General features: G+C 26.6%; 1 protein-coding gene across 18 annotated transcripts in view; it reads left to right on the top strand.

The window, feature by feature from the left end:
* LOC113550723 (voltage-dependent calcium channel type A subunit alpha-1) overlaps positions 1-24,811 on the top strand; it is a 217,252-nt gene that overhangs the window by 147,214 nt on the left and 45,227 nt on the right. For 15 of the 18 annotated variants that reach the window (XM_026952750.1, XM_026952754.1, XM_026952759.1 and 12 more), the window contains 5 exons: positions 17,794-18,006; positions 19,065-19,170; positions 19,295-19,434; positions 21,203-21,300; positions 21,950-22,091. In XM_026952750.1, the coding sequence (XP_026808551.1) occupies positions 17,794-18,006; positions 19,065-19,170; positions 19,295-19,434; positions 21,203-21,300; positions 21,950-22,091 (699 nt within the window). Of the gene's footprint in view, positions 1-8,463; positions 8,567-17,793; positions 18,007-19,064; positions 19,171-19,294; positions 19,435-19,615; positions 19,714-21,202; positions 21,301-21,949; positions 22,092-24,811 lie in introns of those variants that run through there. The other 3 variants (XM_026952749.1, XM_026952765.1, XM_026952762.1) reach the window with 2 other exon arrangements.

The raw sequence follows: 24,811 nt of genomic DNA on the forward strand, positions 1-24,811 counted from the left end.
CAATATGTTTTATTTTATTCAATATCTTTCAAAACATTATTAAAATAAAAATGAAAACAAAAGGCAGGTAAAACAATCGCAATCGTGCTACAGAGAAATGTACGTTATCAATTTATTGTATACCACCTTCCACCGATCACTTCTATATCTTAGATGGAATATAGATTAACATGTTGTAATTATTATTATCTAAATATAAATATAATACCATAACGATATGATGATATTTACTAAATAAAGTACCTAGATGCCTAGAAAAAAATCTCTTTTATGTCTTATGTTTTAATAAACTATGATTTATTACTGTGTCAACACCACTTCAAATTTGTATGATATTTTACTATTTAATTTATCAGTTTACATAGTTAATTAATTTTTTAGTTAGGTTTGAAATTTAGCATAGTAATAATACATCTTACTTAAGTTAGGCGTAGTAACATTTTTTTTCTATTTTTTAGTGGGGCTCCTATATTATACTCGATCCATAAATTAAAATACTATCGTTTGCAATTATGCAGTAGTCATTACATTAAAAATAAAACTGTAGTATTTAAACAAAGTGTTGTAATTCAATAATACATACACACCTGCAACGTGATGTATCATGCGAGTGACACATATATAAAATACTATAATTAAAGGCGATAAAAAGTGTTTTGAACACCGAATCAGGCGGCTCTTTAGACGGTTTAGCGGATTACATTCAATATAAACCAATTAGCGTCATTATATCGTCGGCGTCAGTAGCTGCTCTCCTGCTAGTCAACGGGCCTAGTCGCTTTTTAAATGATTAGTAGCAATTTTTCTATACGACGAGGGCCCAGCATCCTACTCTCCCGTTTTGATCAGAGACTGTGACCTACTACCTCCCTTCGACAATATTATTATAAAGTTAACAGGACTTAGTATAAATGTATATTATCACACGCACATGTAAAAAATCATTTATAATATTGTGTAGTCGACAAGTGAATATATATAACGTATAATTTTATCAATAATCGTACAGATTCAAAAATAGGATATATGCGTATCAACCAACGTAATATTTACAATTATAATTTATTATGCGATATTATGTCGATGTGATTTGAAATTCAAAATGTAAAAACTTAAAAATTATAACGATATAAATATAATTTTTTTTTGACGGTAAATTATATGAAAGATACGTATTACTTATCTATATTTTCAAAAATGTTAATAGTTTTTTAAAATTATGAATGTTTTGCTATAAAATAATCACTCTGTATATACCTAACTATTAGTTATTATGACAAAGAAATGAAGTTAATGTACGTAATAAGAATTATTTAAGGTACTCTTATGAAGATTACAGTTTTTAATCACAACAATTTTTAATGGTATAAAAATCTGAAAACATATTTTAATTACTTAAAAAATTAACTTATGATTGATTATCCCAATTTTTTGAATTTTATCTTCTCCTTAAATGCATATTCAAAATGCGATTGTTTACGGAATTTTAAAAAATTAATTTAAAGGCATGGTGTTTGACCTTACGAAAACGTTATAACAAATTCAATATGTTTTTAGATTTCTTATTATATCATACTAAATTCATCAATACGATAAATACAATTTGGGTGTCCCTACTTGATTTTTAGTAAAACAGATTATTTTTCAATTAAAAATATAGCCAATTTGTGTCATGTGCACGTGTACAGAAAAGCTCCACTATCTATTTTACACTATAGATAATCACACACTAATAATTGCTCACTAGTTTCTATAGTAGTAAATTAATGTGTGAATTGTAAACTACTATACAATTAAAAAATTGACTATGTTAAACTTCTTAAAAATGGTCATAGAAGATTTTTTGATAATTCTATTTCTTAATTTTGTTTTTTTAAATTAATTTTTGAAATAAGATAATTTCAAGAAAAATAAATACAAACTATCGTATATTTGTATAATATCATATAATAAAATAAAATAATATACACTATATAATATAGGTGTATCTCGTTTATTCGAGAATGTGTTCAGTTAATATGTCACTAAGGATACAATGCATGTATATTTTATATATATATAGGACATAGGTGTATATACCCTCTGGTGCGCGCGCGTTCACGGCCCGAGGATCATTTACCGTATTTGAATTTATTTATTTATTGCTCTGCTCCGATGCGGGTGAATACCCTGCTTACCCACCCCGAAATCGATTGAAAACATAACCACACTATCGCCACTACGATATAGAGAAAGAGATCTGGAAAAATTTCACTAGAAACCAAAAAATTACGTTGGTCCGTTTATTTATTAGTAATAAAGATCGATTTATTTGTAATGTGGATTGGCCTTCGATATAGGTAATACCATAAATATAATTCATAAATTCCAAAACGTTACGAAAAAAATTGAAAAAACCCTGAAACATTAAAATAAATTGTTGTACAATATAATTATAGACTATGATTAATAATGTATATTAATATATATCTTGTTATGCGAGTTAAAAAATATACCATAATGTAGACTTTAATATTGGATGGATTACATAAGTTTGGATAAATTTGCGTAAAAATAATCACACTTGTCTTCATAGTTTGATATAGTTGAGTGTGTCCCACAATGTTGATAAAAAAAAATACTCTATGGTTAACAAAATCTAAAGTTTATTAATTTTTTGTATTATTTTTAATTTACCTATGCATTTCAATAAAATATATACATTCATTTTATTTGTCTTTTAATATGACCTTTGCCGTCACGAAATTATTTGAAAAAAAAAATTCTGTACTAAATGATTAAGATGATGTATTATTTTTTCATGTTAAAATAAAACTTATTAGCAAAATTAATCATTAGCCATAATTGACTTTCTCAAGCTTTATTTTTATAAATTATAAGATATAATATAATTTATCAGATAATTACATTAATAATATAACTATTTTAATAATCCGTAAAATATATATAATATACAAGTACAATGTATTAATATTTATTGGGATTTATGAATTTTAAGTATTATTCATAAGCTGTATTCCTTATAAACTATAAACATTGATTAACGATAGAGTGTATACGCCCAACTCTGATGTCCAGTCGAAATTCCCATATCAATAATTATTATTTATTAGTATCTATACAATTTTATGATATATATTTCATAATTCATGTACATTAATACTTGTATTATTATTTATTTATTTATTATTTAATTTTTGAACGGTATACTATATTACATTTTTAATATGAATGTTGGTGTGTGACGTTTGAAAGATCACTGGATTTTTGGTTCTTAATACTAATATTTTAGATTCTGAGAGGAACAATGAATAAATATAATATATATATATATTTTTTTTTTTTTTTGATAACTTCAAAAATCTATACTGTAGCTGTTTGTAATATATTACAGTGACATTCTCTCTGTAAATTTAATCTTATCTTATATTATTTTTGTTTTTGTTTTTTCGATGTAACATATAAAATAAATAAAACAAAATAGCTTTAATTGTTTACTACTTGTTAAAGGTTTTTTTTTCAAACCTGGGCGTAGCTGTAATGTTAGTAATTATATCCGATATTCTTTTGAGTTTTAATCTATACTTAAACATTCATTCAATGGGAAAAAATTCTATGAAATAAATATCATGTACCTACGTAAATCCAATAAATGTAAATATACCACCACGAGCTCATAACCGTTATACATTAGTTATCTCTGACCGTTATACACTAAAATCCATATTATTAATGTTAACTTTGTTCTGTAATATGTAGGAACCATGGATTCAAATTATTATTGTTATAATAAGTGATATACATTATAATAATAAATGATTATGTTTGAATAGCATTTTTTTTTTTTTGCCTTATGTGGCACTTTACAAAGTGATGTAAATACAATCGATTTATACGAAACAAGATTTTAGATTCTGAACGAAGCGGTCAATGTATCGATGTTACAACTGTGTGTTTTATTTATTCATTTGTTTGATTGCCTGATGACACTATTTCTAATAAAAAAATTCTATGATTATCAACTTGGAGGTTTTTTGTAGCAACTTGAATCTATATGATATTTTTGGCAGGTCAAGATTGAAAATTATTGGCACATTTTAGAATGATCAAGAAAAACTAAAAACAGATACAAACATTTGTCAAACTTTGAATTATATATTATTAATATAATTATTTGGCCACCTTAGTTACCAAAAATTAAGACCATCTTTAACTTAAAATCGTTTTATTATCGTTTACAATAATTTATCATTGAATTCAAATTCAGCTTTGTTGTACGTCTGTACAGCAAAGCGATTATCTAATTAGTAATTTCAACTATTTGTTTTTATGGTATATCTGGTATGCTTACTAAATTAGTTATTTAACCCCAAATTTCAATTAAGAATTATATTTAAAAAATATATATATTTATATAACTATCAATCACTTTACAATTCATATCGTTGATGTTTATTAGTTTATTATTAGGAAGGACACATAAATGTAAAATTCAAATAATCGATCTTATAAAACATAAATTCCTTATTTATATATAACATGGTTACCCAGGTTTATTTACTATATGCATTAATGTTCGACCAAAATTAAATAAAGTATTGATTGTGTAATTTTAAATTGTCTAAATATACTATTGTATTGTTTAGTTCATTAGTTGTATATTTGCTGAGTTAGCTCATAGAAAATTAGTAATCAAATAATGAATAAAATGCACTTATTGGTCGAATGATAAATAAAATCTGTTACCTACAATAGGTAAAATCTGAATTAATCAAACTACTAAAATATGATCGTCAGTAGTTTGTTGACTAGTACGCATGTGTAGTATGCATTGTGCACTTAATAATCGATTGAGGCGCGGTCTGAAGGTGAACGCGTCATTAGGTACCCATACTTTTCATATTTAATTAAATTATATCGATTATACGTGCATGTGTACTATGTACATTTTTTATTATGAATTTTTTTAAATAATTATTTATTCACTGATTATAATGCAAAATTCTAATAATTATTCGAAAAATGTGGTGTTCAATAAAAACACAATACAAAATATATGTATATCATTATCTGAAAATATTATGTCGTGTCACAATTTTTTCTGTAACTAACATTATACTATTTGTCTATTTAAAATAATAATTATAACATTCATAGCAACGGAATAAAACGAGAACAAATTACTATATTCTAGTAGGTGTAATTTCTTTATAATGTTTGTATATTTTATGTATATAATATATATTTAAGTGGCCTACAGCCTAACTATTATTTCATTTATATATTTTACGTACAGTTTGCTATTACACACTATATAATAAATTATGTATAATACATAATAACTTTAGAAACCAGTAACAAATTTCTATCGAGTGTATTGTTTTAACTGACTTCTAATTTTACTAGTACCTATAATTATTATTGTTTACACGCAATAGTCGTATCATTTTATAAAACGAATTGTGTTTTCTAATAATTATTACTGTATAAACACTATAAACTATATTGAAAATTATTTCGGAGACGTAATTCCAATTATAAATGTTTGTTTTAATTTATTTTAATTTTTAAACTACGATTTTATATATAAATACACCATTGTTATAATATTGTATGTTGTTCTCTTTGTGAAATCCAACGTGTGTACCTATGGAGCATTATTTCTATGCTGTAGTTAACATTATTTGTAATTAATTTTGATTGCCAAATAACGTAGCAAACAAAATTTGGATACGTATTCTAAATAAAGATTTAATTATGAAATGCATACTAGTCGATTATTATTCTGGTTAATTAGTATTTTATGAGTTACTTTAACAAATGGCCGGTATCATGATTTACTAGTATATGCGATAGTACCTAAATAATATCTAATATAACACAAATACAATGGATAAATTTAACTTCTGTGTGTATTTGTGTAGGTATACACAAATACATTAAAAATTAAATTGGTTTTGAGTTTTTGGAATAGATACGTATATATTATATCATCGTATTGATCAAATAGCTTATTTAAGAATATTTTTTATTTATTATCATGTTAAAATGTGCATTTAAAAATATTTAATGTCTTTGTCATTGAATAACGAATGCATAATCATAATGTATAAACTTATTATTGAATAATCTCTGTATGTGTGTACAGAAAAGACAAGAGCGAGTTTTCGCGTTCAATTTTAGCAGACCGCGTAAAACAATTTTAAAAACACACAAATACACTCACAGCGGTGGTGGATTCAACGAGTACCTAACGTGGCCTATATAAAACACTGGATCGATATAGCGCAAACGGACGCTACATTCTGCCTTTTCCCTTAAACATTACCATACTATTAAAATTGATCACGTTATCTTTTTTCTTTTTTTTCCCCGTACATTGTTGTTAAGTATAACTTACTCGCATCTTTAAAGATCTATGTAAAATATGCATAATATTATATTATACTTATAAAAGTGCGACATTATAATACATAACATTTTGTTGGCGAGGGCCCATTATAATATAATTTAATAACAATTGTACAATTTGTACATACTGTATAAATATTTATCATTATTTTTTTTAACTCACTTCACATGTGTATGACAAAGTTACAGTTATACGCGTTGTGATAATTTACAATTGCCCTGGGTCTATATGCAATAAAAAAATATTTATTATTATACTTTAATATATACTATTAATTACTTCCATTTGACACAACTCGATTAGTTGTATGTCTTTTAAGTAGATATGTGTCACAAGATTCAAAATTGTTCTTAAAATAGTTATCAATCGTTTAACAATATTCTGAATGTGTTTATGAAGGCTGGTAAATACTATTTAAAATATCCCTTAGGTTACTCCATTTTTCACTCACGAATGCGGTAATACATACATAATGTTAAGCTATATTTAATATAATATTTTATTTAATGTAAATATTTTTTTAAATATTTAATATGCATACTAAAAAGTTACATAAAACTACAAAACATATATTTTTAATTTATAATATGTTTATTTTTACATGGAATATGATTCGATTTGAATCGTCTTATGCTTTCCATCTCTAACCGCATTTATAAAATTGAGTAAAACTTAAATGTATATTATCAATACTAATCAAATCATTAATATGAACACGATAATATACAGCTGCAGTGTATAAATTAAAAATAATTTGTATTTGAAAAAATAAACGATTGTTTTCAATTTCAATATTTTATTTTTATGATCATTGCATAATATATATATGTATATGTATATATATATATATATATTTATATTTGCAGTAGCATATTTAGAAATAAAGAATAGTTGTAGTGTTGAGCACCATAAAACATTTTGAACTAATTATAAAATATATCAGCTTATTATGTAGGTCAATTTTATAGATAATTTCAGCATAATTTGTTCACAAAGGTATTTAATTAAATTTAGTATACCATTTTCCCTAATATACACACAGAATCTATTGAAATATAATAATAATAATTTATTAGTAGGTATTAATAACTATTATACAATTTAATACATCTACACGTTCAATGGGAGAGCCGGAGAAGAACCCTGCCCCCTCCATGAATATACCATTAATAGTATTTTTATTTATTTGGAAAATTTACAATTTGTATATTATGTTGATACAGTAAGTAAAAAATATAACTAAAAACAACATAATATGAGGCACAAGATAAGGGAAGTCATCTAGCGAATAACGATGGTTAGGTTATTATCGATAACAATATATATTATATTATATATTTTAGTTTATATCAGATAAAACATAATAAAACATAATAATATTATAATAATATAATATAACCAACGACGATCGCTTTAAAACGGGAAGTGTTATAACCGTTTCCGACGATGGAGTTTTCTATTCTAACCTTTTGATAACAATAACTATAATAATCTTATGATTTACCAACATATTATACACATCGATCGTCAAAAATATTTATACCAAAACACCACGATTAGATAATAATTATAACAATGAAATTATGAAATAGGTATATGATGGACTGCGATTTGTCTATGAATGTCGTTGAAACCAAACGAAAAAATTGGTATATTATAATATTATTATACGGGTGGATTTGCGAATTGCAATACACCAAAAATATTAATTATCTATTCAACAGCCGACTAGTGAGCAAATAGAAGGACGTTGCTGGGATAAGATATCGTGATCCGGACGGTTAAAAACTATTTTATAACTCTGTTATCGCAATAATACATGTTTTGGTAACGTTTTATTAAAAATAAACAAATAATAAAATGGACGAAAATAGTAATAATTATTCATACAGCGAGCGTGCGTTGATAAATATTGTAAAACGTAATCGAAGAGTTCTTGTTCATTATTACTTAATAGTTATTAATAATTTATATAATGTTTGTGTATAATATAAAAATATTCGGTCTTCTACACTAGGTGATCGCGTGAAATATCGTCGTGTGCGACCATAATCAATTGATTAATAGTATAAGTATTGTAATATGTGCATTGTGCCTTCATAAATCTTGGAAAACTTTGACTAAAACAAATTTTGAACACACGTATAAATAAAGGTAATATAGAATAAAATTTAATGTAAAAATAAACATTTAGGTCTTAGGTACATACTTGTATTTTATAGTTATTTGTAAAATAAATACCTTCATATTTATTATAAATTAAAAAAAGGTAGGCTAGTGGGTATCGTTCTGTTGTATTATTAGAAGTGGAGGGAGAGTAGGTCACTTTAATATATGTATTAAATTTGAATGCAGTGACAGGTATCATTGAATATGAAAAACGATTTTGAACGGAGATGATTTGTCAGTGTAGGATATATTATATTATTATCTATGTTTAAATTGTAATATACAATGGTATATATATATTTTTTTTTGATACAAGTAATTTATTTTTCTTAACTACTGGTGAAAGTTTTAAGTTTCTATGACTTATACTTTTTGTATAACAACAAATATTTTAAATTGTCTTAGGATATATCATTATTTTACGCGATTTCGTAAAAATTAAATTTCATATGTTCATAATTTTTATATACATTGACGCTGGAGTTTTTTTTTTACCGTTATTTGAATAAAATTTATGAAGTATCTTGTATTGGGTTTTTTAACCTTAGATATAAATCACAAACATTTTATCAATTTTCAACTTCAAAATTCCTTGCAAATTTTCGCGATTTTGACATATTTTGTAAACATTTGAACTTTAAATGTTTATAAACAAAAATTGTGACTAATGATTATTGATTTTTTTTTTTACTACGATAAATACAATTTATTATAAACCTTGTATTAAATTTTAAAGATTTTTTGGAATGTCAATTTTTTTTATCGATATTTCAAAAAAAAAAAAACAAAAAAATCGAAAATTTCAATTGTCTATAAATAGCTTATAACGTGATGACACACAAAAATAAAAAAAAATAAAATCCACTCATTATTGTAAAATCAATACATTCATCACTCCGTTCGGAATCTAAAACCATGATTTGAAAAGGTATTATTCATTATCATTATTTAATAAATCATTCAGAATTTTCGTTTACTGTTTTTACCAGTTACAAATTAAACAAGCTATCAATAATCAAAAGTCAATACTCAATGCTAGCGGTATAGCCATGGGGGTATGCCCTCACACCATTGACTGTATCAACTTATTATAAAAATTAACTGTTATTATTAATTGTTGATTATTTTTTTTAGTATTTTGGGATGCCTTCCTTATTTTAAAATCTTAGCAACGCTACTATTCAATACTCGCTCTGATAAAATAAAATAATACTATAGTTGGTGTTATAGATTCAAAGACTTTACAAAAATATTAACTATACTATAGGCAATAAGTAATTACAGTAATGCGAATGAGAACCAATAAAAAAAAAACTGAGTGAGTCGCTGTATACTGATATGTAGAAAATTTCAAATATATAGTACTTACGTCGTTAAACGAATTACATAATTCAATGATAAATAATTACACAAAAAAAAAAAAACAATTATAAATGAAGACGGCCTTCAATAGGCCTATCATTATAAAGATAATTAAATAAGTATAAATAATAAGGGTATTATTTTATCATATTGATAGTAATTAATAACTTTTCTATAAGTAAAATGATAGGTTGGTTGAACTAATTTTTGCAAAAACAAACCACATGTTATATTATTTTATATTATATTTTGCTACACCTGATGTAAGGTATAACTTATAAGTAAATATTAGAATACAATCTAAATACCTATTCTGAAAGTTTTATTGTGTATACGCATATTATACTAAATAAAACTTTCAGAATATTTAGACTATTTTAAATTTATTTATATCCTAAACCTATTTACACTGTTTTACGGTACATTGTCGATATTTATTATTTACTTTTAAGTTATGCAATAAAGAAAAGTTTGAATTCTCTACGAATTACGAAAAAATTACTAAAATCGTTATTTAAATTAAAAATTTAGACAAAATAATTATTTGTAATGTCTATAAATTAGTTGTTCATAATATGTATTTTTAATATTTTTAGGTTGCCATAAGAAAAAATTATAAGGTACCGCATTTTAAATTGTCATGTCTATCATGTTAAAATTATAATTAAAACATTTTAGAGTTTTTATCATTAAATAATTCATATTTTTTTTAAACATTAAACGGTCATAAAAACTTAATGTAGATAAACGCTCAATTTGCTTGTAAAATTATAGTTAAAACTACTCATAAGGAACCTTGTATCAAGATTACAAAGTTTTTTTTGACAATTAAACTTTTTATCAAAATTTAAAAAATAAAAGTAAAAAATTGAATACGTTTATAAAAATAGCTTAATAGCCAAAATCTTTTGAAATATATACCATATCTATAAATTGTTACTATCAATATATATTGTGAACATTTTACGAATCACTTCGATTTTAAATTAAAACAAAATAACAAAATCAAATTTTGCAAAATCGTAATTTATTTTTAGATTTTTACAGTTATGAAAAAAAGTATTGGCAATTAGGTTCAACTAGTTCTGATATAATACGAACAATAGTAGAAACCTCTTCAATTTTGAAGATTAATACTTTATTTCTACTAAAAGACTTTTTTTTTAGTTGTAAGTTGTAATTTTTTTTTACTTTAGGAGAAAATTAACATTAATTTGTATGATTACAACACTGAATCTCATAATCCAGATAATTTGACTTAAAAAGCATGTTTGTTACTCATTTTGGTATATGTATTTGAAGTATCGTTATAAAAATGTTTTGTATGCTGTTAAATATATTCAATAAGGCTTAACCAGATTGTTTAATATCAAGTTGTAAATTGCTATGGCAATTTCTATTGATTTTTTTGATATTTTCCTATATTTATTATAGATATCGTGCTAAAAATAAATCACCTTTTAATCGAATTCTCGCCTGAATAAAGTATCGTATAAGAGGACATTACTCCTGCATACGTTGTCAACATCTGACAAACTCATAATATAGTAAACAGTACTTACTGAACAATTTATTTAAATTTATTATATTTAATTTTAAAATCAATATTGACCTATTATAAAATTTAAAAGAAACAATCTACTGAGTTAAAAAAATAAGATTTTTTTTTTGAAATTATAAATCATTATTTTATCATTTAAAATTTTAAACCACACTATTATTATTGAGAATAATGACCATTGAAAAAAGGTGAAAGAATTAAAATAAATTGTGAAAAAATAAAACTGAATTGGTAATATTAAAAAAATAAAAACTAAAACTATAGATAACAATAAAATAAACAGCGTAAAACGTTAAAATGTTTTTGGTGAAATTACAAAATCAGTTAAAGAGATCAATCTTTTAACCGGATAAAAAAAAAAAAAAAACAGTAGATACATAATGTATACAAGTAGTATAAACAGCGGATCTCCAACAATATCAATAACTTATAAAATATTAATGATTGGGTTGTGTACACTTTCTTCTATTATCGTGTGTTATATGAAATAACAAATGCGATACTATAAAACACGCAAAAACAATAAATTAAAAGTTTCAATTACAAAAAATGTATTACATTAAAAATGCTTTGTTTATTAGTTACAAGTTACTTCCGAAAAATGTAACTAAATACAAGATACGAATATTACAAAATATAACTCAGTTATGTATTTCAAATACATGCAGGCGTATCGGTTAATGCTCAGCCTTGATTATAATGTTCAGAACATGATATAATGTTACACATAATAGTAATGACTAGTATTATATGACTATAAGAGTATAGAGTTAGTGGTGATGGTGTTACTCGTATATGTGTGCGCGCGCGCCACGGTGTTTAATAAAGTGCGGCGCGCGCGATTTCTTTTCTTTTTCACCCTCTGCGCGCGTATTGACGTAACGCGGAAAAAGGTCAAGTAGTAACGGTTGTTACCGGAAAAGCGGCGGCGGCAGCGGTGGTTACGGGCAAAAGAGTACGACGACTACGAGCTCGCCGCCGCCGGGCCATTCAAAGGTATGTGTGCGCAAAAAAAAAATCAGCCAGAGCGACGCGCGCGCGGACCGGCAACGTGACAGTAGCGGAGACTCTCCCTTTCGCCGGCATCGGTGGTCCGGGGGACGGCATATCGACTCGAAGTTGGTTAGTGGGACGGGTTTATCGTCCGTGACGTAATAACAACCCGTGACTCGGCGGGCAGTGACGTCACAGACGCCTCGAGCTGAGGCCACCGCCACGGAGCGCATCGATCGTTGTATAGCGCTTAGCCCGTCCCGCCGACTTCACCATCACCGCTGCCACCACCGTCACCGTTTCCACTAGCATCAGCAACGCGCCAGCTAGCATTTTGTGGCGCAGCAGCACGACCGTCCGTTCTCTCGATTTGCGGTCTTACTCTATACATGACGAGTGTGTTATTAATATGGTTAGGATTTATTTGCAATATATAATGATTAATCATGCACTTTTTTGTTAAACATGTAAAATTAACTTTGAAAATAAAAATAAATGCATTTTAAGTTCCATCAAACATCAAAAAATTTTTAAATAAATATTGATCTTAAATAATGTTTTAGTTAAGTATTTCATCATCAGTTTAGAAAATTATTCAACAAATTATCATATTTCATAATTTTATTTTGAACACAAGACATACTTTGAAATTTTTGATCTAAATGTCACAAAAAAAATTAAATTTGTTTATATTACATGACAAATACGTGTGTTTTAAGAACTATTTTGTTGGGAGAGTTATTTTTAAGTGTAAATCATATACATAACGTATCGACATACAAAAGTATACGTATTTTTTATTAGTTGTACCATAAATGATACCTAAAGGACAACTGTATAGAGAATAGTGTAAACATACCGTAGTTACACAATACGTGAAATGTATGGGGTTTGTATATCAATCAGTTTAGTTTTACAAAAATAAATAAGTAGAAAACCATGCACACATATTTATTCATAGGTAATTTTCCATATTTTGCGGGTCTTGACTTTATATAGACGTATATACGCATACTATATAATAATATAAAATAATATATATATATTATACAATATTCGTTTTAAATATGTGGGCCATCCCTATTAAAACGATTCCCCCTCCCTTATAACAATCGTCTGTGAGTCATTTACTGAGAGAATAAATACCCACTGCAGACAACGCCGCAGTTTTTCGGTCATTTATCGATTCTTGATTGCGTAGAACGTTCACGGCAAAAGTTTTGATGGTTCTATTATATTTATTATTTACCATTATTCAAATATTTTAATATGCACATAGCTATTATAGTTAATCGGTCAGAAGTTTCGAGTCCTAAATTCGAATATATTATATTATAAGAATATAAGGTATATTATTAGAACTCGAATTTTTTTAAATACATATAATATCGCGATGTTCTAAAAAGAGTAACTACGGAATAAAATTTCGTGTGATTTTTAACTATGTAACTGCCTAATTAGTAAATTGATACTCAACATTAAATTGTATCAAATTAACTTCTAAAGAAAAAAGTGTTACCAGATATCTGTTAGTCGTAATTGTGTATAAATACTGTAACGTTGTCGCTTGAGTACTTATTTTTTTTAAATATAACTTATTGGCGCATTACATAGACACGGATTATTTTGTCGTATTTTAGTCTTTAGATACTCTTTTTCAAATTCGTTATCATATTACTTTTGAGTTTTCTATAACTGTTCAAGATGAAACGTGAACAATAACTTTAAATTGAATTTCTATGAACAATTTCTATTACAATGTACTGAATAAAATTACGCCAAAATATCCTACGTAGTTATATTATACTATTGTATATTATAATAAATCATTCCATTTTTTTAATTTGCATTATTATCCATTTGTATTTATTCGTTTTCAATCCAGTTTCTTTTAAATGAGCTGTACCAAGTTGTTTCATTTAGGTATTAGTACTTGATTTCCTTGATTAAATATTTTTTTATTCCTGTAACTATACAAATAATCTTCATAGATATAATGTTTGAATAGAGATTTCAAGATAACATATAATGCTCGTATAACTCGTGTAACGTCTACTTGCTTGAAGTACAAACAATTTTTTTTATCTCTTTTTAATGAACCGTGTTTAATATCTTTCGGTGCATCATGTAATAAAGTTGATTATGTGTCGCGTTGATGACTTATAAACTATTCAGCTTTTAAAATACGTGATAAAACTTGCATTTTTAAATGAATACCATTCACATACACTTATATATATGTGTAGGTTATTATATTAAGTACGTGTACATACAAGAATGTCGCGAAGCGCCTGTATTTTTTTCGAGTGGAGGGATTATGTAAACTTCATTTTCACATTCCATAGAACCTAGCTCAAACACTATCAGATACTCTATATACTTACTTGTAAGTTATAATCATAATTATTGTCTCAGAAGATAAAGATGTCACGTTCACTGGGTTGCTATAAAAAGATTTATGATTACTAAGAAAAAGCTTAATGCTTTAAAAAAAGATTTTTTGAAATTGTTACACCCGAAAAATAAGTGTAATAAGTGTATTATAATATTTATACAAAACATTATAATTGAAACTAAATAATCGTTTGTACGTTAACCATTTTGTTACTAAAATATTAGTATAATCAATATAATCTGTACGACCATTTATAGTTGTGTAATTGTGTAAATATTTTGCTTTCAATGTCCATAATATGGCTTATTTCCCACACCAATATACAGTCAAAGAGTTGTACGCTTATTAAATATATTACCAAAGGGATAGATTTAGCATTATTTAACTATACGTATAATAAAACAAAATTAATACAAGTATATTAATAATTGTAAGTATTATAAGTATATAATAATAATATAGATCATACTATAATATGTTTTCAATACAATCGCTTCCGCTTTAAATGTATTTTCGTGGTAATCTATTTTCGACAAGTAATTTTATTTTATTGGCCTCGCTAAATTTTCCACTTTTCAATTAATATTATTTTAAAGTCTCATAATTTCTAGATTATTTATGATTTTCGTATATAAATATGAAAAGTCAAAGTATATTGTACAAAATTTGATAAACAACCGAACTTGGTGTCTAGACATTAATAAATTCATGATATATACATAATACGATAATCATAATAAAATCCGAACGAATATAAATTAAATTAATTTTTAAATTTACTAACTGTAATGTAAAATGCATTTTTATTATATTATTATTTATACATTTTTCCGATTTACCACTATATAATAAATTACTACAACTAAGATGTTTAGGTACATAATAATATATTGTCATATTAAATCAAATTAAAAAAAAAAAAAAAAAAAAATAGTTATAAAATGAAAACATTGTATAATAAAATACTAGAGAAGGTAATTTATAAATTGCCATGGCTATATCTATACCTACTATACCTAAAATATACAATAAACCTATATACAAGTGAATAATATAAATATATACCATAGGCATTATATTGCATAAAATATGTTTGAAAGATGATTCAAAATAGAACGATAGTGACTATATATACCTATCGTACTATTATGTGCTCTGAGGTAAAAAAAAGTCGTGTTTATATTAATTTTGTAAAATTGAAAGTTTATACCAAACGACTAAGTAAAAAGCTTCAACAATGGAAACTAATTTTAGTGCTACCTAATTGTTGTTGTTTTTTTTTTTATTAAAAATAGTTTTTGATACAAGGGCAAAAGTCTAATTAACTGAGTCGATCGAAAAAAATCATCATAGGCATAGAGTAGTGTCTCTTAATTGGTGTTCTATGGACTTAGTATAAAAGTTCCACCAAAATTTTAAAATCAGTAAGAAGAAATTTTTAGTTTCATTGCACAAACTTTTTTATGATATACATGCATTGCTTAATATATTAAAAAATTAAAAAATATATATAATTACTGTTTTATTTTACGGCTGTGTTCGCGAAAACCTTATAAAATGTTAAGTGTTCCGTCATTCGAAAAAGGTTAAGAACCACTGGCATAGAGTATCATTATTATTCATTATTGTATTATTACAATATATAGTATCGCCGGAAAAAATAAATTGATTATATGTCGTAAGATACCCAAATTTAACACATCATGAGAAAAATGAAATACCTGTCTTATCGAGCTATCTTCAAAGTAATTAAGTTTAACATTGGACATTATATAATCTATTATATGTGACACTGACAGAAAGAAAAAGAAAAATAGAGAGAGTAATAACAACATAATAAATTCATTTTCAAAAAATACAACGTAAATAAGTAGTGTACATGTATCTTGTTATTAAGTAAGGTCTGTAAGTCAAAGTTTATTTTTTTTTTAATTTGCAATTTTTACTTACTTCTTCGAGGGTAAATCTATTACTGAAATACATTTTCAGTACTATAATAGGTATAACAGATACTAGTATTATTACAAAGCTTCTGCAGATTGAATGTAATAGGGCTTATCGATTTCCTACCATTCAATCGCCAATAATAATAACTGTACGTTTTCCGAAAGCAAACTGCCATAAGTTCTTAATGGGTTTTATTAAATTATTTTTATCATTTTCAGATTATATAATCTATCAATATTTATATTTATTATTGATTTTATTTGTTGTCTATGATATTTGATATGAAAGCAATTATTATATATTTAATACTAGGTTAATGGGTAAATGAGTACTGCATATCATGTATGGTTAGTTACTATAAAAATATTTAACTTGATAATAATTAATGCTAGTTAGTATATATTATTTCTAATACAATTTTCAAGAATTTTTTGACAACAGGTTAAGTTTTAACAACAATTTTGTTTTCAAAATTTTAGCACGATATCGGGTGTAAACAAAAAATCGCAATGAGATAAATCTACATTGTTAAAGATTCTGTTTGAAATTTAAAATATGTAATATTTAGGAAGTTCTTACGTTTTATAATTATTATAGTTACACATCCTATCGTCTGCAAATTATTATATAATATGAACATTTTTTTTTCTTCACTTGCATTATCTAGTCGTTTAATATCTCATTTGTTATGAAATGTTGATGGCGTTGATGCATGCTTAAACACCTTTGTCCCTGACAAGTCTAAAATAATATTACTAAACATAGTATTTAAAATGATATAAATAATTTATAACATTACACAACTTGTACTGTAAACGTTTACGTACAATTACGTTTATTTACATATTTAATTATTATATGTGGATCACTCCCACGCAATTTATTTAACATAATATAATAATATAGTAAGTAGTAAGTAATACTTATTTTACGTCGTGCTTAACGTTTGTATAGGTTGGCGGCGGAGAAGGAAGTCGCTGCGGCCGCGGGACGTGACTGCATCGGGTCGGCGGGAACATCCGCCGGCATGGGGAGGCCGCGGTCCCACCACCATCATCACCATCACCACCATCAGCAGGCGGACGCGCCCCCTGGGCCGTCGTCCTTGTTCCTGTTCAGCACCGACAACCCCGTCCGCCGGTACACCAGGTTCATCATCGAATGGCCATATCCTTTTGAAACGCCCGGTTATTTTTCGTGATATTTTAATATCTAAATAACTTATATTGCCTACACTCGCCCCACTTAACCAGCGCTGTAAGTGCAGATTGTGTACTTCCTATTGAAGAAAAAATAATGTTCAAAATCATAATAAAGTACGATAAACACGTGGTGTTTACAAGGTTGTTAATACTATTAAACTATAATAATGAAATTGTAATTAAAATTAAATAAAAAAATCCCATTTATTGAAGTTTTCTAAACACATATGAGCCCTTAACTCTTAAATTTTCTTGATAATAGATTATATGAAAATGCTTTGCCGTCAATAGTATTTTCGAATTCGATATGCCACTGTTTATAGCTATTATATGCATTTTTAATAGTTTATATTAAATATTTTTAATTTTATATAACTATAATCCTATATGATCTTATTGTCATAAACGCAGCTAAGTATATGGCCATCAAATATATGCGTACATTATTATTCGACCTGTTCTATTACAAATATTATATGTTTAATATTATTTATTCATATTACATTATACACATGCAAGTTGTATATTGAACATTTTAGTAATATACCCTAGTAAAAAATATGCAAAGCCTAATATACGTTTTTTCACGCACATACCAGTTTTCCTATATTACAATGTGACTGTTCGGGTTTTAACGGAAATCATTGTATTGTCTCTTTTATTATATCTCCCTCTTTCTTCGTTTGTACGTCATTGAAAAGTATTTATGAGTTCTAAAACACGTATCTAATACATGCAAATTAAGATCACAAACTTGGCGTCATGATAATATACATATTATTTATATATTGTATAATATAAAATCCTTCCAGTGTAGTAATTTAGTTTTTATTCCTCATTTTGTATATATGTCTTTATTTAAAGACTTTATTATAACCATGTTTTGTGTTTATGACTGATGCTAAGTGAATATCTGACTAAAATTGTTAATTTTTCAGTTATGTTATATTTATTTATTTCCGCTTCGTGTTGGTATAAATAACATTATTATTGTATTTTTTTCTTAATTCAATGATTTCGCACTCCGTTCGAATATGCGGTGCTGTTAACCATCATAGCCAACTGCGTGGTGTTGGCTCTGGAGGAACATCTGCCCAGGGGAGACAAGACTGTACTTGCTAAGACTTTGGTAAATCACCCGAGTGTCATTGTACATAATAATATGTTTTACCTTTTAAAACGATCTTTGGTTTACTAATACCAATGTTTTTTCTATTTTACTAAAACAAAATTGCTTGATGTTATAATTTCAGGAGGCAACCGAACTCGTTTTCCTAGCAATTTTTTGCGTCGAAGCGACTCTCAAAATATTAGCTTTAGGTTTTTTACTGCACAGCGGCTCATATCTTCGTAATATATGGAACATTATGGACTTTTTTGTAGTTGTAACAGGGTGAGTACAATGATTTATCATGAAAATACTTCAAATTTTTAATTTAAATATATAATGAAAAATACTTAAAAAATAGACACGAAATCTAAGAAAAAAAAATTAGAACAAAACGTATATGTTAAGCAAAACAATTTTGAATCGGCTAGGGATACATTGGACTCAGGGGTTTACCGATTTCTAGGTCAATGACTGAATTCATGGAGTCCAACATGCTGGACATGAGGATGTTGAGGTCCTTTCGGGTGCTCAGGCCTTTGAAACTGGTTTCGAGAATCCCAAGTAAGGCACTCGAAATGTCCCAGGATCACAGGAAAGCATTTTTGACACAATAAAAATCCTCGAATGTTCTATTATTTTTCAGTAAAACCATTTGTTTAACCCGTTTTTGTAGGCGTATTGCATTTGGTATAGACATATTCCGAATATCGGATTAGACCGTAACCGTTGGTTTGCGAACTTTTATACATATATATATACATATATTATATATATTTACATATATACATAATATATATTATTCTTTTGGACTTTTGCTGGATGATAGAAATTCCCGAGTAGAACTACCGTTGATACAGTTGATCGATTTGTAGTTGGATTATATTATATTATTATTCGGCTTGATTCGAACAGATTTATAACAGTATTCATACATCATTTAGATCCGATTAGGTATATTAGCAAACTAGATAGAAATAACAACGGGTCTATATTATTTATATATATATATATATATTTTGTATAAAGCTGTTGATCGATTATATATATTTTGTTTTTTTTTTATGAATAATACATATTGATATTATACGATTAATAATATACCTCGAAATATAAAATAATTTTCTTTTAGAAATCTGCACGTCATCGTTGACTTGAGCGAGTCAACCGTAGATAATATATAATAATAAATATTAATATCGTAGATTATTTTTTTTTAATCGTATATTTAATTTTTATGTTTTAATATTATTGTATTTTCGATACTGCTATAAGAGCATAATATTTGGAATATAGTGGACGATAATGTTGGCGAATGTAGAATTGTTGGTCTATTATAGTGGCAGTTTATAATATTTTGTACATCGGTCAAAATCAGGAAACAGCGCGAGTATAAAAAAAATAATGGAAACGGGAACGCAATATGTCATTACCATATTATATATATTATATTATATGCGTATGTCGTCGTTAAAACCGTTGTCATCATAACCTCGGCTCTGTCCTAGCACTTTTGACAATATTCCCGGCAGCAAACTTAAAACGGTTAACATGGAATAATAATTAATGCGTAATACATAAATATTATATATATATATAAACCGACATTATTTTTGCTATATTTGAACGTATCTTAAATAATCTTGTATTTCGATCCGTAGTTTCCGGTTTGTTTTATTTATTATTGTTATTATTATTATTATTATTATTATTATTATTATTATTATTATTACTACCTATATATTATTACATATTATATATATATATATATATATTATACTATCATATTATTATTATTATTACAATTTTTATTATTATTTTGTATTCGGGACCATCGCGCACGACCATATCGAACAGATATTATATATTATTATTATTATTATTATTATTATTGTTATTATTATTATTATTATTATTATATAGACACGTCCAGATACATTATTTATTAACTATATACATATAGACGCATAGAACTAGATGAATAGAACGGATTGCGTGTTTATTTTGGGGTAGGTAGCGCACTGAGTAGTGATTAGAAGTGTTGTTGCCACAGATGTATAACACAAATACCGTCAGCGGCAAACATGGATCTGCGGACGCTGCGAGCGATCCGGGTATTGAGGCCGCTCAAATTGGTCTCCGGAATTCCAAGTGAGTACACCACAAATACACGCACACGACGAAAACGACTAATATATATAACGAGGTTTGCCCAAAACATCACAGACCCTCATTTCCCTAACCCCACGGAGTCAGTCAGAAGGTCAACAGAGAAAATAACGATAAAAAAAAAATAAACCGAAAAATAATATATGGCCGTGGAACGGTAACGTCCAATAATAATGGTCGCGTCGATGCATCGCGCGTATACCTATATATCATTTATATACCTATATACATCTATTGTACAGCATGCAGTGACGATTTTTTCCGACTCGAGAGTTAACAAGTCGATTTCACTGATCAATTGTTTTACTCTTTCCATCCTTAGCTTTTATTGGTTTACATATTATCATTATTATAAATTTGATTTGTTTATCGAAAACTTATTACGATGATAACAAACTAGTAAAAGTGGTATTGGCTTTACTGTTGTTTTACGTTAGAAAAAATCACACTGTATGACATACAATATATTACATTATATAGCTTACATATTATAATACGTACTCGCGAGTTATTGTCGTCGACCTTATTATTGGGGAAATTTTATTATATAATCATACTAGCTTACTAGATACAACTGATCGTCTTGACGACAAGACGTAACCCCCCTGTATGTTTTTTTCTCCCCGTTTAGGTCTGCAAGTTGTACTGAAGTCCATCATCAAAGCGATGGCACCGCTACTCCAGATTGGCTTATTGGTGTTATTTGCTATCATCATATTTGCAATCATTGGACTGGAGTTTTACTCCGGAGCGTTGCACAAGACTTGCTACAAGTGCGTAATCGGTATAAAAATAATATAATCGGGACTCGGAACTTGTAAATTTTCAACGATTTTAATTTTTATATTTTTTTTTCATGTATATTATTTTAAGCTTAATAGGTGTTGCATTTTTTTTTTTTTTTATGTTCTTTTGACTATTGTCCGTCAATTGCTTACGTGATAGAACGCTATTCATATAAAGTACAATTTTTTTTATCATTGATGCAGAAAAAAAATTATTTGAAATGTAAGAAGCTGTATACTTTCAAAATTTCTACATACCTTTAGTACAAATACGAAATTTAAAATCTTAAGTATGTGTATTACAGTTTTCCATGTTTAACATGTACCTATCTCAGCCTCTTATTATCAAATTATCATATTCGACAATTCTTACTATTTTTTTGTTCACTTTTATTATTTATACTAATAAATTACAATATACTTTTATCAAACAATATTTAACTATTATTATAAAATGAAATACTACATTTTCCGAGCCACGGTTATACACAGTGGCGTGCTCAACTTTTCTGAGAGGGGGATATTAATTTTTGACTTGTCATAGAGCCTACATTATTTTTTTCATATAGATAAGAAATCATTACAAAAAAAATCAAAAGGGAACATGATACTCTGATCCCCCCGTGAGCACGCCACTGATTATACAAATGATATAATACGATCAATGATTACACGCACAATACATATAATTACGAATAGAGTAATCTGGTAGTAGGTATTGAAATTATTGTATTACATTGCGCATTTTAGATGGCACAGTTTTAAAAAAATACTAATGATCGCAGATTTTTATACAAACCTTTACATACTATCAAAGGCTGTATATAGTCTTAAATTATTGTAATATAAAAGCAATTTTATTTTTTAAGTAAAAAAATATAATTAAAAACTGTACCTATTTTATGCTGCCACAGTCTAGGAGGTGTATATAATCTTTTTTTATTAAATTAAACTAATAATTATGTTGCAATATTATAATTATTAAATTAAAATCAAATTTCTTTAATTTTTACTTTTAAAGGTACATGGTTCTTCGTTATTTGTTACAATCAAAGTTGCTTTTTTCTAAAATATCCTTTAAACTTAATTAATATAATTTTAACATGATGATATTACCATGATATAGTAAAGACAATTACCAAGATTAAATATCAAATTTTTATAATTGATTAAAATTAAAAAAATAAACATAATAAATATGATTGCTTCTTAAATTTACTTGGAAAAATATAACAAGTATACCTTGAAAAATTGACCATAGAAAATTAACTAAAATTATCTATACACTATTGATTTTAATAAATATATATTAAATTATTAAACAACACTTAAGACGTAATTTTGTTATTGTAACTTGTAACATAAACATGCACCTATAATAGCTGTATTTAATAATATATATTATTTCTAGAATCAGATTATTTCATTGTGTCTGACTAACATATGAAGTTCAATAATTTACTTAAATTTATTCAAATTCAATCACATCAATTTAAAAACAAATTTTGTTTGAATTCAAGTTTGCACCCAAAAAAAAAATATTTAATATGTTTAAAAAATAAAAATAAAGAGGTAAATTAGTTTAAAGAAAATAGAGCATGATTTCGTTTTTATTATTTTGAATCATTTAATCATGTTAATGTAAAAACCAGTTAGAATTCAAGTTATGTACCTGAGTTAGTATTTAGTCATTTTGAGATAAATAAACCTTAGCGTTGATATTTTTTATAAATCATTTGTATGTGTGTCTAAAATGTTGAAATTAACTTCAATGGATCAAAAACCTAACAAAGGAAAATACCCACATCCAAATATTCAACTTTTCCCTCCCTTTTGTGGTATATAAGTGGGCTTTCAGTTACACCACTTTCATAAAAATGCCATTTAAGTTCCGTGTGAGTACTGTCATATATTTTATAATTTTTTTTTTGTTTTCTGCAACTTTGTCGAGCTTTAATTTGAATTTCGCGTTAAGTATTGTTATAATCTTATAACTTAAATACATACTATTTCAGCTAGAAAAATATATAACAATTTAGTGTGAATATGATAAATAGTTAAATATTGAAATAAATCTTTACACAGTAATAGTCTAATTTTATGTAGTTTAAGTCAAGTAAGGATTTTATTATTTCATTTTTATTTTAAATTATTTATAACACAGATGTACATTACATTATTATTATCATTCAACCTCTCTTCCAATTCAGAAATGACACTACAATCAGTCCCTATTTCTGTGTGTAGTACTAGTTAGTATATACTAAAAAAAAAAATGGGTTAGTGTATAGTTGCAAAATTTACAAGAAATATGGACTGACTACAACTGACGCCCTCTAACGCAGAACGCTATTTAATTTACTTCACTATCAAATTGACTTTGTTTAATTATCTTGTAAGTTGTATATGTATAAATACGTACGTTTTCATCGTTTTTCAAAGAATATGACTTATTCCACTTTCATTTTAACTAGGCGATATTACCTTTCTTGATACTAACATTTTTATCCTAGTAGTATTCAAATAAACCCTAATTACACCAATTTATTAATACAGCCTACTTTTTATTATTGGTTTTTTTTATTTTTTATCATAAAAGTTAAAAGTTAAAAATTTGTTGAAGGTTATATTGACCTTCATATGATATTAGTCTACGTCGAAGACACAAAATACATACTCTCTCTCTATATATATAAGATTCCACCATA

This window comes from Rhopalosiphum maidis, chromosome 1 (genome assembly GCF_003676215.2).
Source record: "Rhopalosiphum maidis isolate BTI-1 chromosome 1, ASM367621v3, whole genome shotgun sequence".
Classification (NCBI taxonomy): domain Eukaryota; kingdom Metazoa; phylum Arthropoda; class Insecta; order Hemiptera; family Aphididae; genus Rhopalosiphum; species Rhopalosiphum maidis.